General features: G+C 36.3%; 1 protein-coding gene across 2 annotated transcripts; it reads left to right on the plus strand.

Moving 5' to 3' along the window:
• The first annotated feature begins 799 nt into the window (after positions 1–799).
• Gnpda2 (glucosamine-6-phosphate deaminase 2) lies at positions 800–21,626 on the plus strand. Of its 2 annotated transcripts, XM_090343652.1 has the most exons (9): positions 800–897; positions 3,043–3,190; positions 4,771–4,872; positions 5,628–5,810; positions 12,174–12,358; positions 13,951–14,125; positions 19,319–19,658; positions 20,313–20,362; positions 21,488–21,626. In XM_090343652.1, exons 2-7 carry the CDS (start codon positions 3,067–3,069, stop codon positions 19,378–19,380), a joined length of 831 nt encoding a protein of 276 aa, XP_090199778.1. In that variant the 5' UTR covers positions 800–897; positions 3,043–3,066; the 3' UTR covers positions 19,381–19,658; positions 20,313–20,362; positions 21,488–21,626. The 2 variants fall into 2 exon arrangements, with proteins under 2 accessions (XP_090199778.1, XP_090199779.1); XM_090343653.1 differs by lacking the exon at positions 19,319–19,658 and having other exon boundaries at positions 21,488–21,622.
• The last annotated feature ends 1,061 nt before the right edge of the window (positions 21,627–22,687 follow it).

Consider the following 22,687-nt stretch of genomic DNA (forward strand, 5'->3'; position numbering starts at 1 on the left):
CTGCTTTCTTTCCTCCAGGGGTATAAACAATTATAAGATAATAAATGACAGTTCTGGGAAAGGGAAAGGCTGAAGACTGCCTTTGTAATTCAACTCAAAGCAATCTTGGGAAGAATCCCTTTCTTTTATCAGTGTATGATAAATGTTGCCCACTGAAGTCAATTCACCGAGAACAAAACATCTCACCCTGGCCAAAGGTGTATACAAGGTCATCTTTGACACACCCTGGTTTACAATCAGATTGTGCAGACAAATCTCAACATTTAGTTTCACTTAATAGTTCCCAGAGAAATAGGGTCTCAAGTTTGCCTGTGATCCCAAAGATGACAATCACTGTGACTTTTCAAACTAAGTTCTTGTTTGTATTGGTCCAGGAGTTTGAACTCCAGGCCTGTATCTGAGATACAGGAAGGAAGGAAAGCAGGCAGGCAGGCAGGCAGGCAGGCAAAGATTTGAGAGATGGAGGGAGGGAGAGGGGGAGGGGAGAGGGGAAGGGGAGAGGGAGAGGGGGAGAGAGAGAGAGAGAGAGGGAGAGAGAGAGACAGAGAGAGAGAGAGACAGAGAGAGAGAGAGAGACAGAGAGAGAGACAGAGAGAGACAGAGAGAGAGAGAGATATTAAAATCAAATTGTACAGAGATGCCCCAGGAAACAAAGGCCCGCCCTCCCCTCCCCTCCCCTCCCCTCCCCTTCCCTACCAGGCAGGTGGAGAGGACACACCTCGCCGCTCTGCCCGGACGCGCCCTGGCCGCGCGCACGCATGCGCAGTGCCTGCGCGCGCGTCTGCATCCGGGTCCTCGGGCGGGCGCACCCGGCGTAGGCTAGGGGCGTTCGCAGGTTGCCAGGTGTCGGCAGTTCCAGCTGTTCCGGCGCCCGCAGGGCCGGTGTGTGGTCCGCAGGTGAGTTTGGGGAGAAGGCCCGGTAAACGGGGCCGGGGCGGGGCCCCAGGGACCGTGGGCGTCCGCAGGCTGGGCAGGGCCGGTGGGCAGGGCCGGGGCGGGGTCGGGGGAGGGGGGGGAATCCCGTGGCGTCCGGGGCCTGGCTCCGTCCCAGCCGGGCAGACTCCGGGCGCTGGAATGGGGCGGTGGGGGGGGGGGCGCCTGGCCTTTCCCCCATCCCCTCTCCGGTTTCTCACGCCTTCCCCCTGACACCCCCACTCGCTCTCCTGGGAATTCCCAGGCAGCACCCTCATTTGCAGACTCTGCAGGCGCATGGGGTTGGACCCCTCCCCTGCTCCCTCCCCGTGAGGGTCCCGGCCCGAGCTCCGTTCCACGCCCCGGCCCCGTGGGCTGGATCCGGGGGAGAGCTCTCGTGCACCCCGAAGTGGGCAGGACGTGCCAGCCGCCGCCCCGACGGCCGGGGTCGACCCCTCCGACGGCGGCTGGGGCGCCCTGGAGACGGGGTGTCTTCCACGTCGGGTCTGGGTGAGGACAGTGCACTGAGGGTGTGGGGCGTGAACTCGGGGTCCGAACTGCACCACCACCGTAACCACAACTTTGCTGTTCTTTTCTCAGGGTGACCCACTTTTTTAAATTATTTTTTTAAAAAAGAAAATCACCTGTGGCTTTTATGTGACCCGTGTTGGATTTTATTTCAGAGGTACTGAGACCCTGGCCCTAAGAGAGGGGGCCTGAAGGTCTGTTTTGAAATAAGAAGTATCTTAAGTGATTTTTTTTTTTTCTTCTTTCCAATCTGTAAGGCATGTTGGGAACTTGATTTGAGTCTTGGAGTCCAGACACACTGAAGTCTAGCCTCCTCTCAAGACCCATCCAAAAATTAAAAAAAAAAAAAATCAGCCTTAGAAACTGCTGTGTACTGGTATGCCTTTTACCAGTGCCTTCCTTAATTTAATCTTGTCTATACTGGCTAGCACGGTTCTTACCGGGTGTGCTGAGTAAGTATGCCTCCGACAAGACACTTGAAACATCAAATACACTTTTCCTCCTCTCAATAATTCTTTTGTTAATAATCAGTTCACTGAATATTATTATTAGGTGTATATATACATATATACAGTTGCTTTTAATTTTTGGCATCAGTTTGAAGTTACTTTTTGATGTTAAATTATTGATAGACTTAAGTGGGAGGTGAATCCATTTATTAGAATGAATTCAGTCATCTAATTTTTTTTTTCTTTCCATAAGTGCTATCTTGTTACTATGACAGAAGTCTAGAAGGTCCAGGTCTTGGACTAATTATGATGGTCATAACTTCATTGTTGTGCCAAGATTCTAAATCATTACGTTCCTGAGATCATCCCCTAGATTCTATGTATTCATTGTAAAAACCTTCTATTCCCATTACATTCAAACATTTGGGTTTAAAACATTTGGCTTAATTACGTAGTAAATTAATGTATAAGGAGGCAGAATGCAGGAATGGTAAAGACCATTATGCTTAATGCTAAAGACATGTCACTTACAGTCACCTTAAGAATTAAAATCTGAGAATTACAATTATAGAATGCAGTTTACATGCTACAAGTCTTCATAACATAAAAGTAGTATTTCTTATATAAGCCAGGAGGTGTGAGTTAGTGCTGCTTCCCACAACTTTGATGACAGACAGTACATCAATCTACAGTCCTTATCTTACTACTCATGTAATAATCTTTACAAAACCACACTTGCTTTTTTAAGGAAGGGAGGAAAACAAGATTGGGGGGGGGGGCTGGGGAGAGAAATAGGAAGAAAAACATGAGAAGGGGTAGCAATGTTTGTGGCGAATATAATGTAACCTCTCTATTAATTACAATAAAAATATATTAAAGGGAAAAATTTCCCTTAAATATCAGCTGAATTTTTTATTCTGTTTAATTGACTTAAAATTTTGAAAAAAAAAAACAGTATCCTGGGACCTCAACTTGAGAATTATTTCTTTGCATTTCATTCAAATACACTAGATAATCTGGAATGGTATATAACTAATAATACTGACATTTTATTTCTGAGAGGTAGGATTTAGACACTTTTACCAGAAGGGAGATTTGGTTATTTCCATTTGTCTGTAAATGAATGACCTGTTTTCCAATGGCATTGTCTTAGGTTTGAAGTCCATATATCACCGTAATGAGACTTGTCATTCTGGATAACTATGACTTGGCCAGTGAATGGGCAGCCAAATACATCTGTAATCGTATCATTCAATTCAAACCTGGACAGGACAGATACTTCACACTGGGTTTACCAACCGGTAATAAAAGACATTTTCTATTGTAGATACTCATATTATCTAAGGGTGTAGAATTGTACGGTTTTCCTGAATGCTTTTCTTTTTCATTCCATGCCACATCATTGATTTAACATGTTAGTTTATAAACCAGAAATATGAATAAATTTTGTTACTATTTTTGTACTAAATTTCTATTTTAATTATTACAGCTAACTTAAGTGATGGTTGTAGTACTTATTGAATCTTTTTTAAGTATCCTTTTGTAGCATTGCTGTCACTATTCATATTACTTGTAAGTTGGTTTTAGCCCTTTGTACTCATGGTAGATGAGTATTGTCTCTTAATTTCACATGACTTGCTTTATACTATCTCTCACTGAACTTCTTTTTCTTCTACAATAGAAATATTCCAAGGCAAAAAATTTAAAGTTGTTATCTTCATAATATATGTAAGCAATAATTGCATATTATGTTAGATTTAGTTTTCTGTTCCGAATTGTCTTAAAAATATCCAGGTAGTGTCACATTGAGGTTTTTTTTTTTTTGGCTACATTATGATGATCCTAGGTATGCTTAAGAATGGCGTTGTTTCATGTGTTTGTTGTATTACACCTTCTGTTTGATATTCTTCACTCTCATTTCTTATTGTTAATCTTTTATTTGCAAAGAGTATTACATCTAGAATCAAAGTGCTCCTTACTGACTATAACACTATATCCTAAGCTTTGATTTTATTGCCTCTAAAAAAGATAAGAATAGTAATAGAATAAAATGCTGGTTGAGGCTCAGCTGAGATAGTTGTATAAGTCCTGTTTGTATTATAAATACTGTGTGTGTGTGTATAACTAATGACAAGATGACTTTTTTTTCTTTATGTCCCTTCTATATTAAACAAGAGTCCTCTTTCTCACTTACACTTTTTAGTGGATATGTGCTGAAGATGACAAGAAATATCAGAAACCAGAGCTTCAGATAATAAGCTGAATTAAAGTTCTTCTCAGTCCTTTTCTGAGTTTTGTGGTCAAGTTTGAAAGTAGAACAGTTAGGCAGTTTGGTTCTACTTTCTCTTTTGATTTTAGGAATTCGCCAACATTTAACCTAATTAGGTATCATTTATGCTAGAACTCAATTTTTTTTCCATATGTGGGTTTTTGTTTCTTTCAAATGTGTTCTGTAGAACATTTTCCTTTTTCAATTATATTTTTATTATCTTCAAGTAGTTATGCAAAAGTGTGACCATTTCACAAGTCAGTTTATGAATACAATGCATAGTGATTGATATTGGCCCTCATCATTCTCATCCAATCCTTCCAACCTAACTCCTCACATCAGTTTTCTCAGTGTTATAGGATATTTTTTAAATGTGCATTTTCTTTCACATACTCAGCAACTCAACAATATTCCAAACATTTTTTCAGTCTTGCTCAACACATTCTAGCTTATAAAGAGAGAACTTTAGCCTATTTTTGTTAGTTGACTCTGTATTTAAATTAATAATTATTTGCCTAATTCACTAGAAATATGGAATATTATGAAAAGCATAATTGATGGAAGTATTTTAATAGGTTTTTAAATAATTTTAGAAAATGAAATTTCTTTTAGGGAGTACACCTCTAGGATGCTATAAAAAACTAATAGAATATCACAAGAATGGAGACCTTTCTTTTAAATATGTGAAGACTTTTAATATGGATGAATATGTGGGTAAGTTATACTTGAATATATTGAATAAATTATCTGAGCACGTTTTATATTTTTCAAATAAAATGAAAGTATTTTTAGATTAATATATTTGTACCAGAATTTGTAATATACTTTAACTTACCCATTCACATTTCTCATTCTTCCTCTTCACTGCCTAAGCCCTTATTTTCATCTAAAAGCATTGGTATTATATGTATTATATATACATGTTGTATATATAAAAGTAATTAAAAACATAAGAAAATATATTTCTTTGAAATTAAGGACATAGAATTAACAGCCTTGAACATTGACTTGAAAGATGTTTTACTTACCTGGAAAGATCTCTAGTGCATAATAATTGTTAAAATGTAAGAATACCTTTTTTCTTGGTCACGTAAGTTCCAATTAGAATTATTATGATGAAATGTACTTCCCACAAGTCTGGAAGACTAGAGGACCATGGCTACATTGTAGTTGAATGGTTAGTTTTAATACTTAGGTTATTTCCTTAAAATGCATAAACTAAATTTTCTGCGTTTTCATCTTTGTGAATTGTAAACCTTAGGAACAGTTCTTTGTTATTCACTTGCTTGTATATAGAATAAGATCTATAATAGTGTTTCCATGGATGTTTGGCAGATAAATTTAAAATGATATCCTTCTTGAATATAGCAAGCATATATTCTGTATAACAATATTGAATTGAATGATATAAAAAAGTTAGATTTATTTCTGGTGATATTTTCATATTCGTTTATTTACTTCATACTTAGGACTTCCAAGAAATCATCCTGAAAGCTACCACTCTTATATGTGGAATAATTTTTTTAAGCACATTGATATAGATCCTAACAATGCTCATATCCTTGATGGGAATGCTGAAGATTTACAAGCGGAATGTGATGCATTTGAAAAGAAAATAAAAGATGCAGGAGGAATAGATCTTTTTGTTGGAGGTATGTAAAAAGATTTTAGTTAAGATGTTTAAAATTAGAAAAAAAAAATCTTGCCATTGCACAGCATAAAGAACGCCGTGACCTACTGTTAATGTCCACCAATTAAACACATAAAGGGTACTGAGAATACTGATGGAACATGAATGGGAAAAGGGAGGCAATCCATGGGAGGTGTGAAGGAAAGGAGGAGACCCTGAGTAGGGGAGGGAATTAAAAAGAGAGGCAACATAATGCAACCCACAAAATGCAGTTTAAAAGGTGGATGGATGGTGGGGAGAATGGGAATGTGGTGCAGGAGATAAATTTGTTAAAAGTGCACTGTGAGCATCTCTGCAAATAATACTGTGATACTCATATTACAAGTGAGTTACAGTATTGATTTAAAATAAAAGATTTTTATTTCATTAAAACTCCTTTTCTAATCTTTGAATTAGGTTGTTCAAACTTTTAAAGTAATCCTACATTGTACAACATAAAAAAAGTCTGACAATCTGTAATATTCAACTATTACAAACACAAATAAACTTTCATTTAACTTTATTTCATCAAATTATAGTTTTGAAATTCCAACAATGAAAAACAAGATTTAGGCCTTGAGAGGTAGATCCTAATCCCTGTTATTTATTTATTATTATTATTATTTTTTGGTCTCTTACCTGGACTCAAATTTGGTATCTGACATTTTTGCTCATTGCTACCCAAGCCCTCCCTCCAACCCCTTTAAGAGTGGTTTAGCTCCTTTTTTTTTTTTTTTTTTTTTCCAATCCCTGGTTATCTTTGCCAATTGTCCCTTTAAGGTTTGGTGATTTATCTAATCTTTAGCAATTAGGACTTGTTAATGTTCCTAAATGATAGCTTTGATGATTTATCTAATCTTTAACATTTAGGACCTGTTAATGTTCCTAAATGACAGCTTTATGTTTTTAAACTTCATTAAGACAATAGCATACTTGTTAAAATTTGAGTTAGTTTGGGAAATGGGTGGATTACAGCAGATCATTTAAATTGATTCATCCCACTGAGAAAAATTAGCAACAAATGATATAAGGTAGGTTTTTTTTTAATCAACAGTTTAGATAATAGCAGTTAAACTGTATAATTGCCTTCATAAATTCCAAAGTTGAGTATGTTTAATTGATCAATTTTGTTAGGTTTATAATAAGTATATGTGTATATGTGTTATACTGAATATGGAAGTTTCTTCCTTTCCAGTAACAATAAGGTTATCTGTAGTCATATGACATATATGAGGCAGCTGGCTAAAGCCAAATTTGTTTCTCCAGATTCTTGAGTTTTCAGCTAAAGTATGTCTAACAGTTCATTATGAAAGCTCAAAATTACATGAATTATATCTATTTAGACATTAATTGATTCTTAAAGTGGCTGAATACTATTGAGGTAGTAGTTCATTATTCTTATGCAAATTGAATTTTGCTATCAGACATAAATTAGCATCCTTCTTAGGACTCTTGGTCTCCTCTCTTTGGGTCCTGGTGGGTTTATTAAAGCTCAGTATAATTAAATCATTTGTCAAACAGGACTAGTATGAACCATTCTAAAATTTAATTGTGAAAACTGAATATACTGTAACATGCTTAAAATGCATGTAGTGATTAGCAAATAGCCCAGACATAGCGTACGTCAGTTTTGTCCTTTTCTAGAAGCTACCGTAGTTGTCCCTTAGTTTATTGGATTTCTTAAGATTTTTACTATCCAGAGAGACTGAAATCTTCTCTGAGGAGGATTAATCTTCCGTAGATAGAATGATTATTTACCCAAGCAAGAATGCAAGCTCACTAATTGGTATTTCAAAATAGAATGTCATCTGTGTTTTAAATAGTTTTTAAATAGTATTATTTTAGCAGTCCTTACTTGCACAGTCCAGTCTTTACAAATTTCTCAAATTTGAGATACTTACCATTTTTGCTTCCAATATTCAGGTTGAAACTTTAGGTGTTTGAGAGTGCTTAAGCAGTATGCTAACCACCTCTAGATTTTCTAAACTCCATCTCAAACTATATTAGAATTACTACAATATAGTATTCCTAAACTATCTTTCATCATAAAATGTTTTCATCCATTTACTGTTCTCCTTCCCCACAAAAAGCATATTAGCTGTTAGAGGTTAATCAGTAAAACAGAATGACTCTTGAGTCTGTAGATGCAGTGGTTCAAGCCTGTAATCCATACTAATAATGGTTCAAGGCTAATCTGAGCAAAAAGTTGGGCCCACACTGTCTCCCTCTATAAAAAGTTGGGTGTCATGGTAGGTACCTGTCTTCTAGGCTGTACAGGAAGTGTAAATAGAATTGTAGTACAGACCAACGAGCAAATAAGTACAAGACCTGACATGAAAAACAAGAAAGTAAAAGGAATGGGCCATGGCTAAAGTATTAGAGTAATTGCATGGCAAACTTGAAACCTGGAGTCCAAACTCTACTACCATTACCTCCTACCCACCCCTCCAAAAAAAAAAAAAGTGGGTTTGAAAAACATTTCATCATTTTGGACATTTTGTTTTCTGTTAATTCATTGGTTTTACATGAGGCTCCATGTGGTAAATCCCTTGAAGACTCAATGCCAGCAGGCAGAATTTACAGAGGGGAAAAATACCTGATCAGGACCCTGGACCTTCTTTAACTAGCTTTCCAGAAAGCTTTCATAGTGTAGTGTGATGTTTAAGAATGTGGCTCTGGGGTGGGGAGGTTGCCTAGTGATGAAGTGCTTGCCTAGCATGCATGAAGACCTCAGTACCACATACATACAAAAAAGTGGTGCTGTGGCTCAAGTAGTAGAGCACTAGCCTTGAGGAAAAGGCCCAAGACTGCCAATATATATATATATAGTACAGCACTCAGCATCCTCCATATGTTTAAGTCATTTAAAACCTATTTAATTAAATTTCTAAACATTTAGTATATTTCTTCACCACATACCACCTTATTTCTCCCTTCAAAGTAAATGAAATATACATTCTATTTATATATATCTTCTTTTCTAACCAATCTGGGTAAAGCTTCCTTTTGCTCTTATTTTCCCTCTTTTCCTCCTCCAAAAAGAAAAAGGGAACAGTTTTAAGAAAGTTCCTGGCTTTCCTACCCATGTCTTCAGTGTGATCTGATGATCCAAGTTCTGATCTTATTTATCAGGAATAATTACTAGAGGACATAATTACACTATGCATGAAGATAGGAGTTACCTATGTTTATATTTCCTATTTGGAATAACTTAATTATTTCTGCACTGGAGGGAATCTCATTTGATTATTGGCATTTGTTGATTAGGTTTTTATAATTGGAATTTCAAGATGAGGCTTAGTATCTGGGTCTTACCACTTGCCCTTCTTTTATTCCAGGGCTTGGTTAATAAACACTAAGAACTGTGCCAAGTGGGATCAAAATGTCAGCTTTATTGAAGGTAAAGTGGGAATAGAGATTGTAGGTGGGGCTTGAAGCCGAAATGGGGTTTTCTTCTCCCTTTGAACTGCAGATATGACTAGAGGAGCTCAAGATTGCTGACTACTGTTGGTCACCTGGGGAATTAGAGTAGACATTCTTTTTACTTGATAGAAGAGAGAGGGGAGAGAACACATACTCTAGAAACTTATTCTTCCACTTATGGTTAACATGCTGGGAGAAATGTCAATATATAAGAATATTTTAATATTTTGATTTCATGAAGTAGGAAGGGGACAATGGGAAGTTTTTGTTGTTCTGTTTTGTTTCACAAATGATTACTTGGTTTATAGTAACAAGGACTAATAAATAGGACCAGAAGTGAGTAAACTGGAATAATGCTTGGGGTAATACACAAAACAGAAAGAAGAGTTCAGACAACCAAGTCTTTAGAAAAACAAGAACCAGAGAACCACAGGACTCAGAAGTAGGAATTCGTCAGCCTTCTCTTTGCAATTCTGTCTCGTACTACCTCGGTCCTATTTGATTTCTTTTCTATATAATACGTTCAGATTGACATCAAGAGAGCTATTCTGACTGCTTCAACTTGGGACAAAGTGCTCATCTTTAGATTCCAGTAAATAGCAGAAAAATGCTTGTTTTAGCCACTCTATAGTGAGAAGAATAGAGCAGATGAAACGGGAAATAATAATGAGCTTTTCAAAGCAAAAGCAGTCATCTCTTCACTCATTCAACCATTTTCCTTAAGTACTTCCTATTTAGAACAATTATTCTGTATGGTTAAGATACAGTAATGAACATAAAGTCTTTATGTTCTATCTAGAAAATTGAAGGAGCAAGAAAAGACATATACTGCAGATGAAAGTTGTTTAGATATTTCATAGAGTCAATGTTTAATTTAGTGTTAAAGACCAATAAAAATTAGCCAGATTATTCTTATAAAATGTCAGGAGCGTCAGTTCTTGAGTTATTTATAACCAATAAGTAAAACTGTTGGCCCTTCTGTTATTACCCTTAAATTATAATTCCAAGATAGCTATAAATTTCTGTTGGTTCCAGATCATCAGAAAGAAAAGCAGGGTTAATCCTCATAGCTTTCCTATTCTGAAGCTTTTTTAGTCCTACACATGTAAAGAGAAGTACAAGTATTTGTATACAAGAGGAGAAATAATACTTCTACAAAGCTAGAAATAAATGGATAACTATAATGCAAACTTGTATTTACAGGCAATTGTATTAAAGCAGTTTGCACTTAAGAGTGCAAATGTTCTTTGGTATTTCAGTCATCTGTATTTGCTTCATATATTTTTTCTTCAACCTTCAAAACTAGATAGATTACACTTTGGCATATTTCACTTTATTGTAGTTTACTTCTAGAAATTTGTGTTTGATTTGTATGTGATATGTACCTTTTTGTTAAATATGTAGAATATAGATGTAAAGGACTCTTTAGTTAGGATAATCACTGACACCTTTTAGTTTGAGTTTTTTATTCAAGTTGTCATGATTACTAAGATAGGGTTATTAAAAGGATTTCTTTTATAGCATCTAGATTTTATGTAAAGAATTATCTGCCCTTTTGTCGAAAGGGATACCATATTGTTATCTATATTTTAGAATTAATCCCAGAAAATTACAGCTCTCTGTGGGTCACTTCAAAGCAGTATTTTTCACTCACATCATGAATCACATCCAGCATTTGTTTTTGCTTTATTTTGCTTTATTTGTGAAATGGAATATGGTAGAATAGTTTGCTGAGCACCATTCACTTATACCTATCATTCTTTTTTGTTTTGTTTTGTTTTGATTTTTTTGCCAGTCCTGGGCTTGAACTCTTTGTGCTTTCTCAAGGCTAAGAGCTCTACCACTTGAGCCACAGCTCCACTTCTGGCTTTTTCTCTGTATGTGGCACCGAGAAATCGAACCCAGGTCTTTGTACATGCTAGGCAGGCACTCTACCACTAGGCTAAGCTCCCGGCCCTTTGTACCAATAATTCTATAATTGTATTCAGGAGGTTGAGATCCATGGGTCACAATTTGAAACTAAAGTGGAGATGTAGCTCAAAGCATTGAGCCATGAGCAGAGAGTCAAGGGAGAGAAGTCCTAAGTTCAAGTCCTGGTACTAGTATCGTGCATGCATGCACACACACACACACACACACACAAACTCACAAAACATATAAAACAAGAGTGAGTGAAAAAGAGAGGGAAAAGAAAGGAGAGATGGAAGAGTAGAGAGAAGACAGGAGAGGAGAGGCTGTGTAGCTTCTAGTAAGGCTAAGAGTGTGTATGTGTGTGTGTGCGCGCGTGTGTGCGTGTGCGCGCACGCGCATGCATGCACGTGCACACGCGCACGGATGCATGTGTGCATGCTTGAGCATAGTTTAAATGTTTATTTCTTAAAACACCCTGCAGTGAGAATATTTGGAAATACAACTGAATATTATCTTGTTTAGTCTGTTTTCATGAGTGAGGAAATAAAGCTGCAAAGAGGTTCTTTATTTAATTATCCCATCGGGACTCAAGCAGAAGACTTCTGACCTTGAATGAGTAGCATATTTCCTTGAGTATCAACATTTTCTGTTCATGTTTACAAAAAGGAGATAAGAGAAATAGGTGTGTGTCTGTCTGTGTAAACCAGATTGTTAGGTATATGGCTTGTGATGATGTATGTGGAAATGCTTATGAAATGTTATATTCAGATGATAATTAGTTCTGTGCTATTCTAAGAATTATACCAGCTCAGTACTATGCATATAGGAAATAATGAAACATTTTGTTGAGTGAAGCACAGAAACACTATTTCAATGCAATGTTAGAAATGCAGCAGTGTTAGAAATAAGACAAGGTAGGTGTTTTTATGATTATTTGTTTGCCCTTGAGCCATGTTCATTTCTAGAAGATTCTTTATATGTGCTATCTGTATATCTGTTTCTTTTGAAAAAGGAATAGGTCCAGATGGCCATATTGCTTTCAATGAACCAGGATCCAGTTTAGTATCAAGGACAAGATTAAAGACGCTGGCAATGGACACCATTTTGGCAAATGCTAAATATTTTAATGGAGATTTATCGAAAGTACCAACTATGGCTCTGACTGTTGGTGTGGGGACAGTGATGGATGCTCGAGAGGTAATAATGAAATCATATTTGTGCTTTTTTCTTCGATATTTATTTTGTAGTGATTATGCACCCTATGAATCTTACATACAATGTAACAACTATGATTTTAGGGCTAGGAGGTATTTTAGTGGTGGAGCACTTGCCTCGCAAGTGTGAATTCCTGGATTCTATCCCTTGTAACTAAAAAAGACTCCCCCCCTCCTCCAAAAAAAAAAAAAAAAAAAAAAGAAATAGCCAGGCTCGATAATCCCTAGCTACACAGGAGGCTGAGATCTGAGGATCAAAGCCAGTGTGGGCACTAAAATCCTTGAGACTCTTATCTCCAATTAACCACCAGAAAACCAAAAGTGGGGCTGTGGCTCAAGGGGTGGGGTGGTAGCCATGATCTGAAGAGCTCAGGGAGAATGCCCAGACCCAGACCAAAACAAAACAATCCTGTGATTTAACTTTCAGGGATTCCATTTTGTCTATTTTCTTGATATATGTAGGAATCACTTAATTTAACTATAAACTAAGAATTTGCTACTTTAAAATATAGTTTATTTTTATTTGAAGCAGTTCAGAAGAAGGACTCGGGCATCATAGGTGAAGTAGCACAGTACATAGTACTGGAGCCCTCAGGATGACTTAGCATGAAGTCCTTCTTGATATGTAGTTTCCAGATGAAGATGAATCCATTTTGGGCTGGATCTGTCCTATATTTAATACATTTAAGAATATAAGAACTCTGGATCAGAAGACCTTGCCTATTTTTTAAGTTGTTAATTTCACTATGATCGCCTTCCTTGAGCATTACAGGTCTAATTATAGTCAATTTTCAGTGGCTCATTACTTGGAAATTCTTTGCTGGTAGCAAGACTATAAAAAGATTCATAGAAAAAGGATAGACAAGCCATGATGTGTAATTATGTCTAGATGTACAGTCAGAACTCACTTAAAACATGAGTTTCTTATAACCATCAAGAGAATTAGAATTTCATAGTAAATACAGTAGAAAGGATTTTAGTGTTGTATCTGTCGGAGTCTTTCGTCCCCCAGTCCCTCTCGATCAGCAGGAGGGATAGGGCGACCAGGATGAGCTAAGCGAGGAGAGGGCTCACTGGCCACCCGCACCCAGCCCTCCTTCTCTGGAGCCCAAACAGATGTGTCAGACAGGTTCGTCAAGGCAGGAATCGCCCCTATTCAGGAAGTCCCTCCAGCTAATATACCCTTACTCTAGGTCTCAGCAGAGTGATAAAGCAATAACAAATTTGTAACCAATGGTAATCAAGTCTTGCACCCTGCCTCTTGTGCCTTGCCTTGTCTCTTGCCTTTTGCCTCTTATGGGTTGCCTGTGTCTCAGCGGAAAGTTATTAGACATACATTACTCGGTTCCCAGCAGTATCTATGCCCTAGACCTAGATAAACCTCAAAATGACTGATTATTCATCCCATCCTTAGTTTCCACCAGCCCTCCTTAGTTCTTCTCTCTTCATATGGTCAGTGCTAGTTTTGCGAGGCCGCACTGTTCGTTTCATTTTCCTTTCTGCTGGGCTCCTCCAAAGACCAGTGTCATAGTCCTCTTGACTGTGAACTAACAAGTGGTTCTTACGATTTTTCAGGTGATGATCCTCATAACAGGTGCACACAAGGCGTTTGCCCTGTACAAAGCCATAGAAGAAGGAGTCAGCCACATGTGGACAGTTTCAGCTTTTCAGCAGCATCCTCGAACTATTTTTGTGTGTGATGAAGATGCTACTTTAGAACTAAGGGTTAAAACTGTGAAATACTTTAAAGGTGAGCTTTGACACCAAAAACATAATGTGAGATAGTCTGTTGTAAATGATAAAACCTCCTGTGACCAGAGGTAAATCCCACATGTGGCCTGTTCAAAACTGACATTGTGCTGGTACGCTAGCCAATCTTCCGTAGAAACAAAACTTTCACTTCAGAGAATAGTAGCTTACAGAGATGTTTCCAATTTTGTTTGATGAAGGAATCGCTTCTATATATGTTACTATTTTTGAAATCCAAAATTAAGTAAAATATTTTCTTTCCTGTTGATTATACAAGATTAAGCAGATATTCTATCCTTTTGAGATTCTTCCACACTTACTAGTCCTATCTGAACCATCACCTAATTTGTGGTTAAGGTGTGCTTCCACTATCCTATTTAATCTTTAGGATTTCAGATAATTGGTTTTTTTTTTTTTTTGCCAGTCGTTTGGGGCCTGAGCACTGTCCTTGGACTTTCTCAAGGCTAGTGCTCTATCACTTAAGCCTAAGCACCACTTCAGGCATTTTTCTATGTATGTAGGACCAGGCAAATGTATGTGGTTTTCGTGCATACGAAGCAAGAACTGTACTGCTAGGCCAAACTCCCAGCCCACAGGCAATTGTATTTCTATATATCAAAATTTATGTTAGGAAAGCTATCCTCATTACCTGGACATGCACATGCTAATTTTCCTTATGTTTTTTGTTATTCTTGTTGTTGTGGTTGGGTTTTTTTGTGTTTGTTTGTTTTTTTTCCTATAGTGCAGTTTAGTAATTCACAAATCTAACTGAACTAGATTGTGTATTAAATTACCAAGGATCTCTGGCAGAATGGGTGGTTAGGAGATTTTTCAAGGAACATTTTAACTACACTAAGTATGGTGCCATTCTTTGAGTAATAAGTGTGGTCCATATGGTAACCCAAACTGCATACACCATTAAAGCCATGTATTTAAAGCAGCAATATATTACATATGCTATTCCTGTTACATAGGTGAATATGCTTCTTTTTTTTCCTGAAGTTTAACAGGTATTGGAAAAATGTACTGACAAATCAAAACTGTTTCATGACTATCATTTCTTAAGTCAAGGTTAAGAAAGTTATATCTCCCGGGCACTGGTGGCTCATGCCTGTAATCCTAGCTACTCAGGAGGCTGAGATTTGAGGAGCGAGGTTCAAAGCCATCCCAGGTACAAAAGACCATGAGACTCTTATCTCCAATTAATAAGCAGAAAACCAGAAGTGGTGCTGTAGCTCAAGTGGTAGAGAGATAGCCTTGAGCTGAAGAGCTCTGGGACAGCATCCAGGCCCCAGAGTTCAAGCCCCATGGCCAGCTAAAAAAAAGAAAAGAAAAAGTTGTTTCTGATTGTCTCTAAGTGCATTGATCTTGATGGAAATTGATATATGTGTTAAAATCTGTTGTCATAGCATGTGTACTCATAATATTGTAATGATAAAATGGTGTATAGCATAGCAATCCTCTATTTAGAAATTTAGTATATTAAATTTACAATTCAGTTTTCCAAGGAAACTAATAAAGTATAGTGTATGTAATAAATATTTCAAAATCATGAAGGTGCCGTGTACAAATGATCAGAAGTTTGGCAAACACTGAAAATAATACTTGGAAACAAAGTTTTAAACATGCTGTGCACATATTATATTTGTATTTAACATTTTGTATTTTACTCTTTTAAAAAATACTCTTCAGAAGCATTTTAAACAAATACCTAGACAAGTAGATGCATCATATTTAATTTTATTATCTATATTATCATTTAGTGTATGCAAACCACACATTTATTAAACTAAAATAGTAAACTTGGCTTTTTTGTACTTTGAAAAGTAGAAGCAGAGAGCACTTGAATGAGTTTTATTCATATATTTTCCTGTAGTCTTCCAAACTGATATTAATTCAGGAAATCTTTTTGTTGTTGTTGTTGTTGTTGTTTTGCTTTAACACATTTAATGCCAGCTTTAATGTGTTTAACAAGTCTGTTTTCCAGTAATCAATCCTCAGATAAACCCTGCCTCTTCCCAAACCTGTTCTAGGTTCTTAGTGATTCTTAATGACTTGGAAAATTTAACTAGTTTCTTTAGCTTGCAAAGTGTACAGTCTTCAGTTTATTCCCTAAGACAATGTTAATTTTACCAACTTTTTCTTCTCTATCAGTAGGATGATTGTCACATTTTTTTTATCAGAAGACTTTTACATTTCAGTGGTTACTAATAGCACTGCTTTTATGACCTGAAGCTAAACTAAATGCACTGTATTAGTCTATATACTCAATTCTTACAAGAGTAAGTACTATGAGGCAATTTCTTTTTTACTTCCATTTTTCAAGTGTATTAACATGCCTAACAGACAGAGGGTAAGTAACTACTAAAATAAGTTCCTCATCTGTGAGAAGTGCTGGAAAATTAATTGATGGGCTCATATGGAGTCTGCGCTTTGGTCCACTCTGTTGTACTTCGTTCTAGAACAGTATATCCAATCTGCATTTCTCTGTAATGCTGTAAACATGGCTTCTTACAAAAGTGTAGACAAGTAGTTTAGAGAAACATATATTTTATACACATTTAGATTTAGATCTCCACAGACCCTAAGCTCTTCTAGGACATGTTGACACATGAAGTATTGGTGAATGGACTGTTGCTTTGCTATAGAGGACATTGCATCTTCCATTCAGGAGCTATATTTCTGATGAGCTTTTAAGACATCTGATAAAAAATGGGATCAAGTTACTCATTGGGCTGGGTTATCTCTTGAATCCCATGTTACACTATTTATACATATTCACAGTAATTGACTATGTATACACTTTACTTAGCATTTCCTATAGTTCATCATATCAAAATATGCAAGGTATTCTATGTGTGGTTGTTATTTGTAATATTTCAAATTTTCACCCTTTTTGTCTGTTATCACTAAAACATGCCAACATAAATCTTAAAAGTATTGTATTTATTTAGTTCCCAAATAAAAAGTAATTAATAGTGCTAAAACACTAACAGTTATTAGTAAATGGAACTTTATTTCATTATACATGTTTTGAAAGACACAAGTTAAATCCTTGTAAATTTTATACCTGCTTGTTTATTTCCTTTCTGTAGATTTTATGTAATTGTGTTAAGATATTTTTTCATAACATTAGTATTCTGTTTAACCTTTTTTTTCTGTTACTTTCTATTTAGGCCAACCTCTTGACAGGGAAAAGTGAGTTGCTACTTCAGGAAGTATAGTGTATTTTTTATCAGTACTGAGAAATATTTACTTAATACTAATTATATGAATTTTTGCCCATCTTGGGGCTTGAACTCAGGATCTGAGCACTGTCCTTGGGCTTTCTCAAGGCTAGAGCTCTACCACTTGAGCCACAGCACCACTTCTGGCTTTTTCTATGTAAGTAGAACGGATGAATCCAACACAGCTCTTCGTGTATACTAGGCAAGCACTCTCAGCCCTAATTATATGAATTTTTTATGTCGATACTGTACAGTTTAAAAACTAACCACTAGGCCAAACTCTCAGCCCTAATTATATGAATTTTTTATGTCAATACTTGTATAGTTTAAAAACCAAAAATTTGGTTTTTAGTGTTTATCTTAATGTCTTAGTGAATTTTAAAGTACTACCGCATTCTGTAATCAGAATTGTTGGCAAGGGCTGGGAGTTTGACCTAGTGGTAGAGTGCTCTCCTAGCATGCACAAAGACCTGGGTTCGACCTGAGTACCATATACATAGAAAAAGCTGGAAGTGGTAATGTGGCTGAAGTGGTAGAGTGCTAGCCATGAGGAAAAAGCCCAAGGACTTCTCCTTGACCCTGAGTTCAAGCCCCATAACTGGCAAAAAAAATTATTGGCAAATGATAGATGAATTCTCTAAGTGAAAAACTGCCCTAAGGTGACTCTAGAATATGGCAATTCTTCTGAAACTACCCTTTGTTGTATCCTCTCCCACTAGACCTTGCAAAGATTAGAATGCTGGGTACACCCTGAAGTAGCCAGCTGAGAACTCAACACTGTTCCTTTCAGTTGCACTTCCTGTTTGGAAGACTTCTGTTAGGGTTTTCTCTCTCCTACATTGGTCTTTGCTTATTCAATAGGAGTAGGTTTTGGGGGCACAAGCGTGCACGCACGTGTGTAGCTGTGTCCTTCCTATCTCCCCAACAGTACAGTTTTTTGTAGAAACTGCCAACCTTTCCTAGGTTCCTAATGATTCTTACTGACCAGGAAAATTTAACTAGTTTCTTTATAGCTTGAAAGTGTAGTCTTTAGTTTATTGCCAAAGTCAGTTTCTTTTTATTTTTACCAACTTTTTATTTCCAAATAAATATAATACCTACACAATGACATATGATTAACTGGAAGATAAGTTGTTTACCAGGATTTTGTAGATTAGAGTGATTCACAAACATGTATAAACCTTACAAAAATGAAATTTAAAATGAATGTAAAACTTATATTTAGATACTGTAATTTAATACAGGTTTCTACCATTTTCCTTTAGGAAAGCTCCCTCAACTTGTAATGGTTAAAAATGGTAATTGACGGCCTGGGAGATTGGCCTAGTGGTTAAAGTGCTTGCCAAGCATGCATGAAGACCCAGGTTCGATTCCTTGGTACCACATACATAGAAAAAAAAAGCTGGAAGTGGTGCTGAGGCTCAAGTGGTAGAGCTCTAGCCTTGAGAAAGTCCAAGGACAGTGCTCAGGCCCTGAGCTCAAGCCCAAGACTGGCAAAAAAAAAAAAATGGTAATTGACCCTTTTTATAAATACATATTCTAGAGTAGTAGAAACTACTTAAGACAATTGAACGCATACCAAATATTTTTTAGGACTGAAACTGTTGTGGATGTCATAGCAATTTTTAAACTCATTAATAGAATATAGTAGAGGAATTGCCATATCAAAATCAGCATGAGCTTTTAGGTGTAATATATTTTTTATTATCAATTTGATAAATTTATTAATCCATACTCAACTAGAATTCCATCTAGTTCTAGTTACTTCTACTATAGCTGTATACATTCTAGAGCTACACTGTTAGATATTTAGAAGAAGACAGAGCATTTCTATTTTTCCTTTTTCAATAACTATACTTATTTTGTAACAGATGGACCATATATGCCTAAAAAATGTTTTCTGAAGGAAATGAGATAGGGCAATATTAACAAAACACAACTGGAACTGTGGCTTTTTTTTCTTTAAGGTTTAATGCATGTGCACAATAAACTTGTGGATCCACTATACAGTATGAAAGAAGGCATTTGAAGGAGACTGGAGCAAAATTCTGCTTGAAAGAAAGAACATTTTTTTATTAGAGGAGTTTTCTGCTATGCAATATGATAAACACGGGAAATTTTGAAGATTGCCATTTAAAAATAACTATGTTCAACATTCCATCTTTTGATTTAGAAGTAGTTTGCCTCTTAAACTTGGTTGGCTGTTTTTTAGAAAGTATACCTCAATAGCCTTCTGAAAAAATACTGTAGAAATGAAAGTCTGCCCATTTAAAAGCTTGTTTTAGAACAGAAGATTCTGCACATCAGGTATCATTTGAATCAAAACTGTCACAGATGTCTATTTTTAAATTATGAAACATTTCACATCTTTCAGAGGTCCAGTTGCTCTCATTATAGACCTTTGCTTAGGAAGAAGCTTGTATTTCCTGTCAGTCACATACATTTCTGCACGTGGATGCCTTAGTCACCGATCTTGCTGTAGTAGTATCGGGACAGCAAAAGTCTTACTATATATTGCTGGTTAAGGAAATCCGAAGAGATAACAGTGCCTAAAAGTACAGTTTACATTGTTTTTTTGGAAACTATGTGTAAATGTGTCCTTGTGCATCTTCTATTGCACTTTTTTTTTTACAAATATGCTTATTTTTCATTTAATGGTCTCATATCCTTAATGTAAGTATTTTGGCAGTTATGAGCTTTATACTTAGTTAGCTTCAAATTGAAGATTATTCTTTAGAAAAAATATTTTGATTACTGTTAAACATCATTAACTTTTGTTTCATATATGTGAAAATCTAAAGAGTTAAAATGAAGCATATATAAAAGGAATCACTGTATACTATTTAAAATTGCTCTAACAACTTGCAGAATTAAAATTGTAAATAAAATTATATTGTTTTTTATCTTTAACTCAAATAAAACTTTTAACAATAATAAAGATTATTTAAATTTTATTTGCAGAAGTGAAATAAAGAAAACATGCACTTGGGAGATTCCACTGTTAATAGTCTGTGAGTCCAAATTTACTTTTGATTGTTGTCATCGTGTAGTTAGGAAATTCAAAACAGTGTTTCTGCCCATGGTTTCTCAGTCTTGCTCCAGGGGTCGTAAAGTGTTTCCCATCTTTTGTGTATTTTATATTCTATAAACACATCCTTTCTTATCTTTGTGACTGGTACAGAATAAAATAGTGCTATATTATTTCCATATTATGATGTACTAATAGTCTTTACTTTTTTGCTCTTAAAATGTACTTATAAAAGCTGGCCATGAAAAAATAGTAAACGTATTACACAAATGTATGAAATCTGGTAAACCCTGTACCAAGAGATTTTACATGGCCTCAAGTCATTTAAATATTATCTATTACAGCTGGGCACACTGAAAATCTTGGCTCAAAGTCCCCTGAACAGAAGAGGCAGTGAGATTTGTATTTCCAATTAAAGAGCAAAGTGGCGCCGCTAAATGGTGTGGTAGAGTGCTAACTTTAAGCAAAAAAAGTTGAGAACTTCAGGTCCCGAATTTAAGCCCAAGTATTCCCATACACAAATACAAAAATTTTAGGACATGACTCCCTCTTTGGTTCATAGTTCTAAAGTGTCTTCAGTTTACAATTCATATGTGCAGTATAGCCTTCTGGAAAGCTGGCCACATTTCAATGCATTGAAAATAAATCTGAGCTGTCCTCTCCCTAGCCAGTTTCTTCTTGCTCCAGTCAGGAGTTTTGACCAAATACTAAGGAAACAATGGTGTGTTCTTCCTTCTGCATCACCTTCCTGCCTCACCCCTAACTAGAATCCTAGCCAAGCTATTATGTGTTACATTTCTCATGACATATACTTGACAGAAACAACTTAAAGAGGATTTGTTCAGCTCATGGTTTTACTTCATCATGATACAAAGGGGGTGGCAGAACACAATTCAATATGGTGATCAGGAAGTACATAAATGCCAGTGTCCTTGCCACTGAAGTTGTTTCCTAAAGATAGCTCTTACTATAAGTCATATAGTAACACAGTGTAAAAGCTATAGGTGTCTTTTCTGTTATTTCTGAAATTTAAAGGTATAGGGATTATAGCAAGGATTATGTTCAGGTCCTCAAGTACTTCAGCAAAACTGTTCTCTGGCTATTACAGCTCCTAACTCAGAAGATACAATGCTTTAAAGAACATAGACGCTATGAAAGACATTTCACAAGGAGCAGTAGTTGTTTACCTTTGAAGAAGGAAACCACTTTCATGTTGTTTGTCAATAAGACCTTGACAATAAATGTCAGTTTCTTTCCACCTGTTGTTATACAATTTTTATGTTGTTTTATAGACTAAACAAAGGAAGCATGTGGGACTGCATACCAAATTTAAGGTTTGCTGGCCTAATAACCATAAAACTGTTAGCAAGAAGGTGAGGTGTTCTCTGGGGGACACATTTCAGAGGCAAACAATTACCAATCACTAATATCAACTAAAAGCTAAAAGCTAAAAAATGCTTTCCCTGAACTACTGTTACAGGTAAAATTATTTCTTAGAATCATATAGAATAAAACTTGCTGAAATTAAAAAAAGCCTAGAATCATAGTGTATATCATATGCCAAGTACCAGCTTGTGACTTTCCCTTGGCATTATTTCCCTAGATCCAAATTTAATGCCCTATCTCAAAACTACTGTCACAAGTTTCATATTTCTGCTTCACAGGGAGATGTTTATATAATTTGGATACTCCAAACCTTTAAGTCTCATTATTCATAATTATCTCAATGTAAGCACCTTATAAAATGTAAATTCCTCATTCAAAGTAGAAGACAACTCAGTGGCTAAATTATTTTTTATAGTCTGTATGCTAGTACTGAGTGAATGTATTAGCTAAGAGATTTGAATTAATATGACCACTTACTGGTTATGTGAAATGAGGTCTGAAATGTAATTACTGAAGTAGTAGTAGCTGCTATTACCAAACACCTGTATTTTGAATATCAGAACTAAAACAGTTCCTTCCCTTAATGTAACCTATATGTACACTGTAAACCATCCAATTTCAAACAAAACTATGTTGTTTTTTTTTGGGGGGGAGGGTTGACCTGGGGGCTTTAAACTCTCAGCTGGGCACTGTCCCTAAGCTTTTCAGACCCCAAGGCTACCACCCTATCCTTGGAGCCATAGCACCATTTGCTGTTTTCTAGAGGTGAATTGGAGATAAGAGTCTCATGGACTTTAGTGCCTGGGCTGGCTTTGAACCTTGATCCTCAGATCTCAGCCCCCTCAGTAGCTAGGATTACAGGCCGGAGCCATCATGCCCAGAAAACAAAGGTATGTTTAGGCACTAGGTTGTTTACTTTTCT

The sequence above is a fragment of the Megascapheus bottae genome, chromosome 13, assembly GCF_031878675.1.
Source record: "Megascapheus bottae isolate mThoBot1 chromosome 13, mThoBot2.hap1, whole genome shotgun sequence".
Classification (NCBI taxonomy): domain Eukaryota; kingdom Metazoa; phylum Chordata; class Mammalia; order Rodentia; family Geomyidae; genus Megascapheus; species Megascapheus bottae.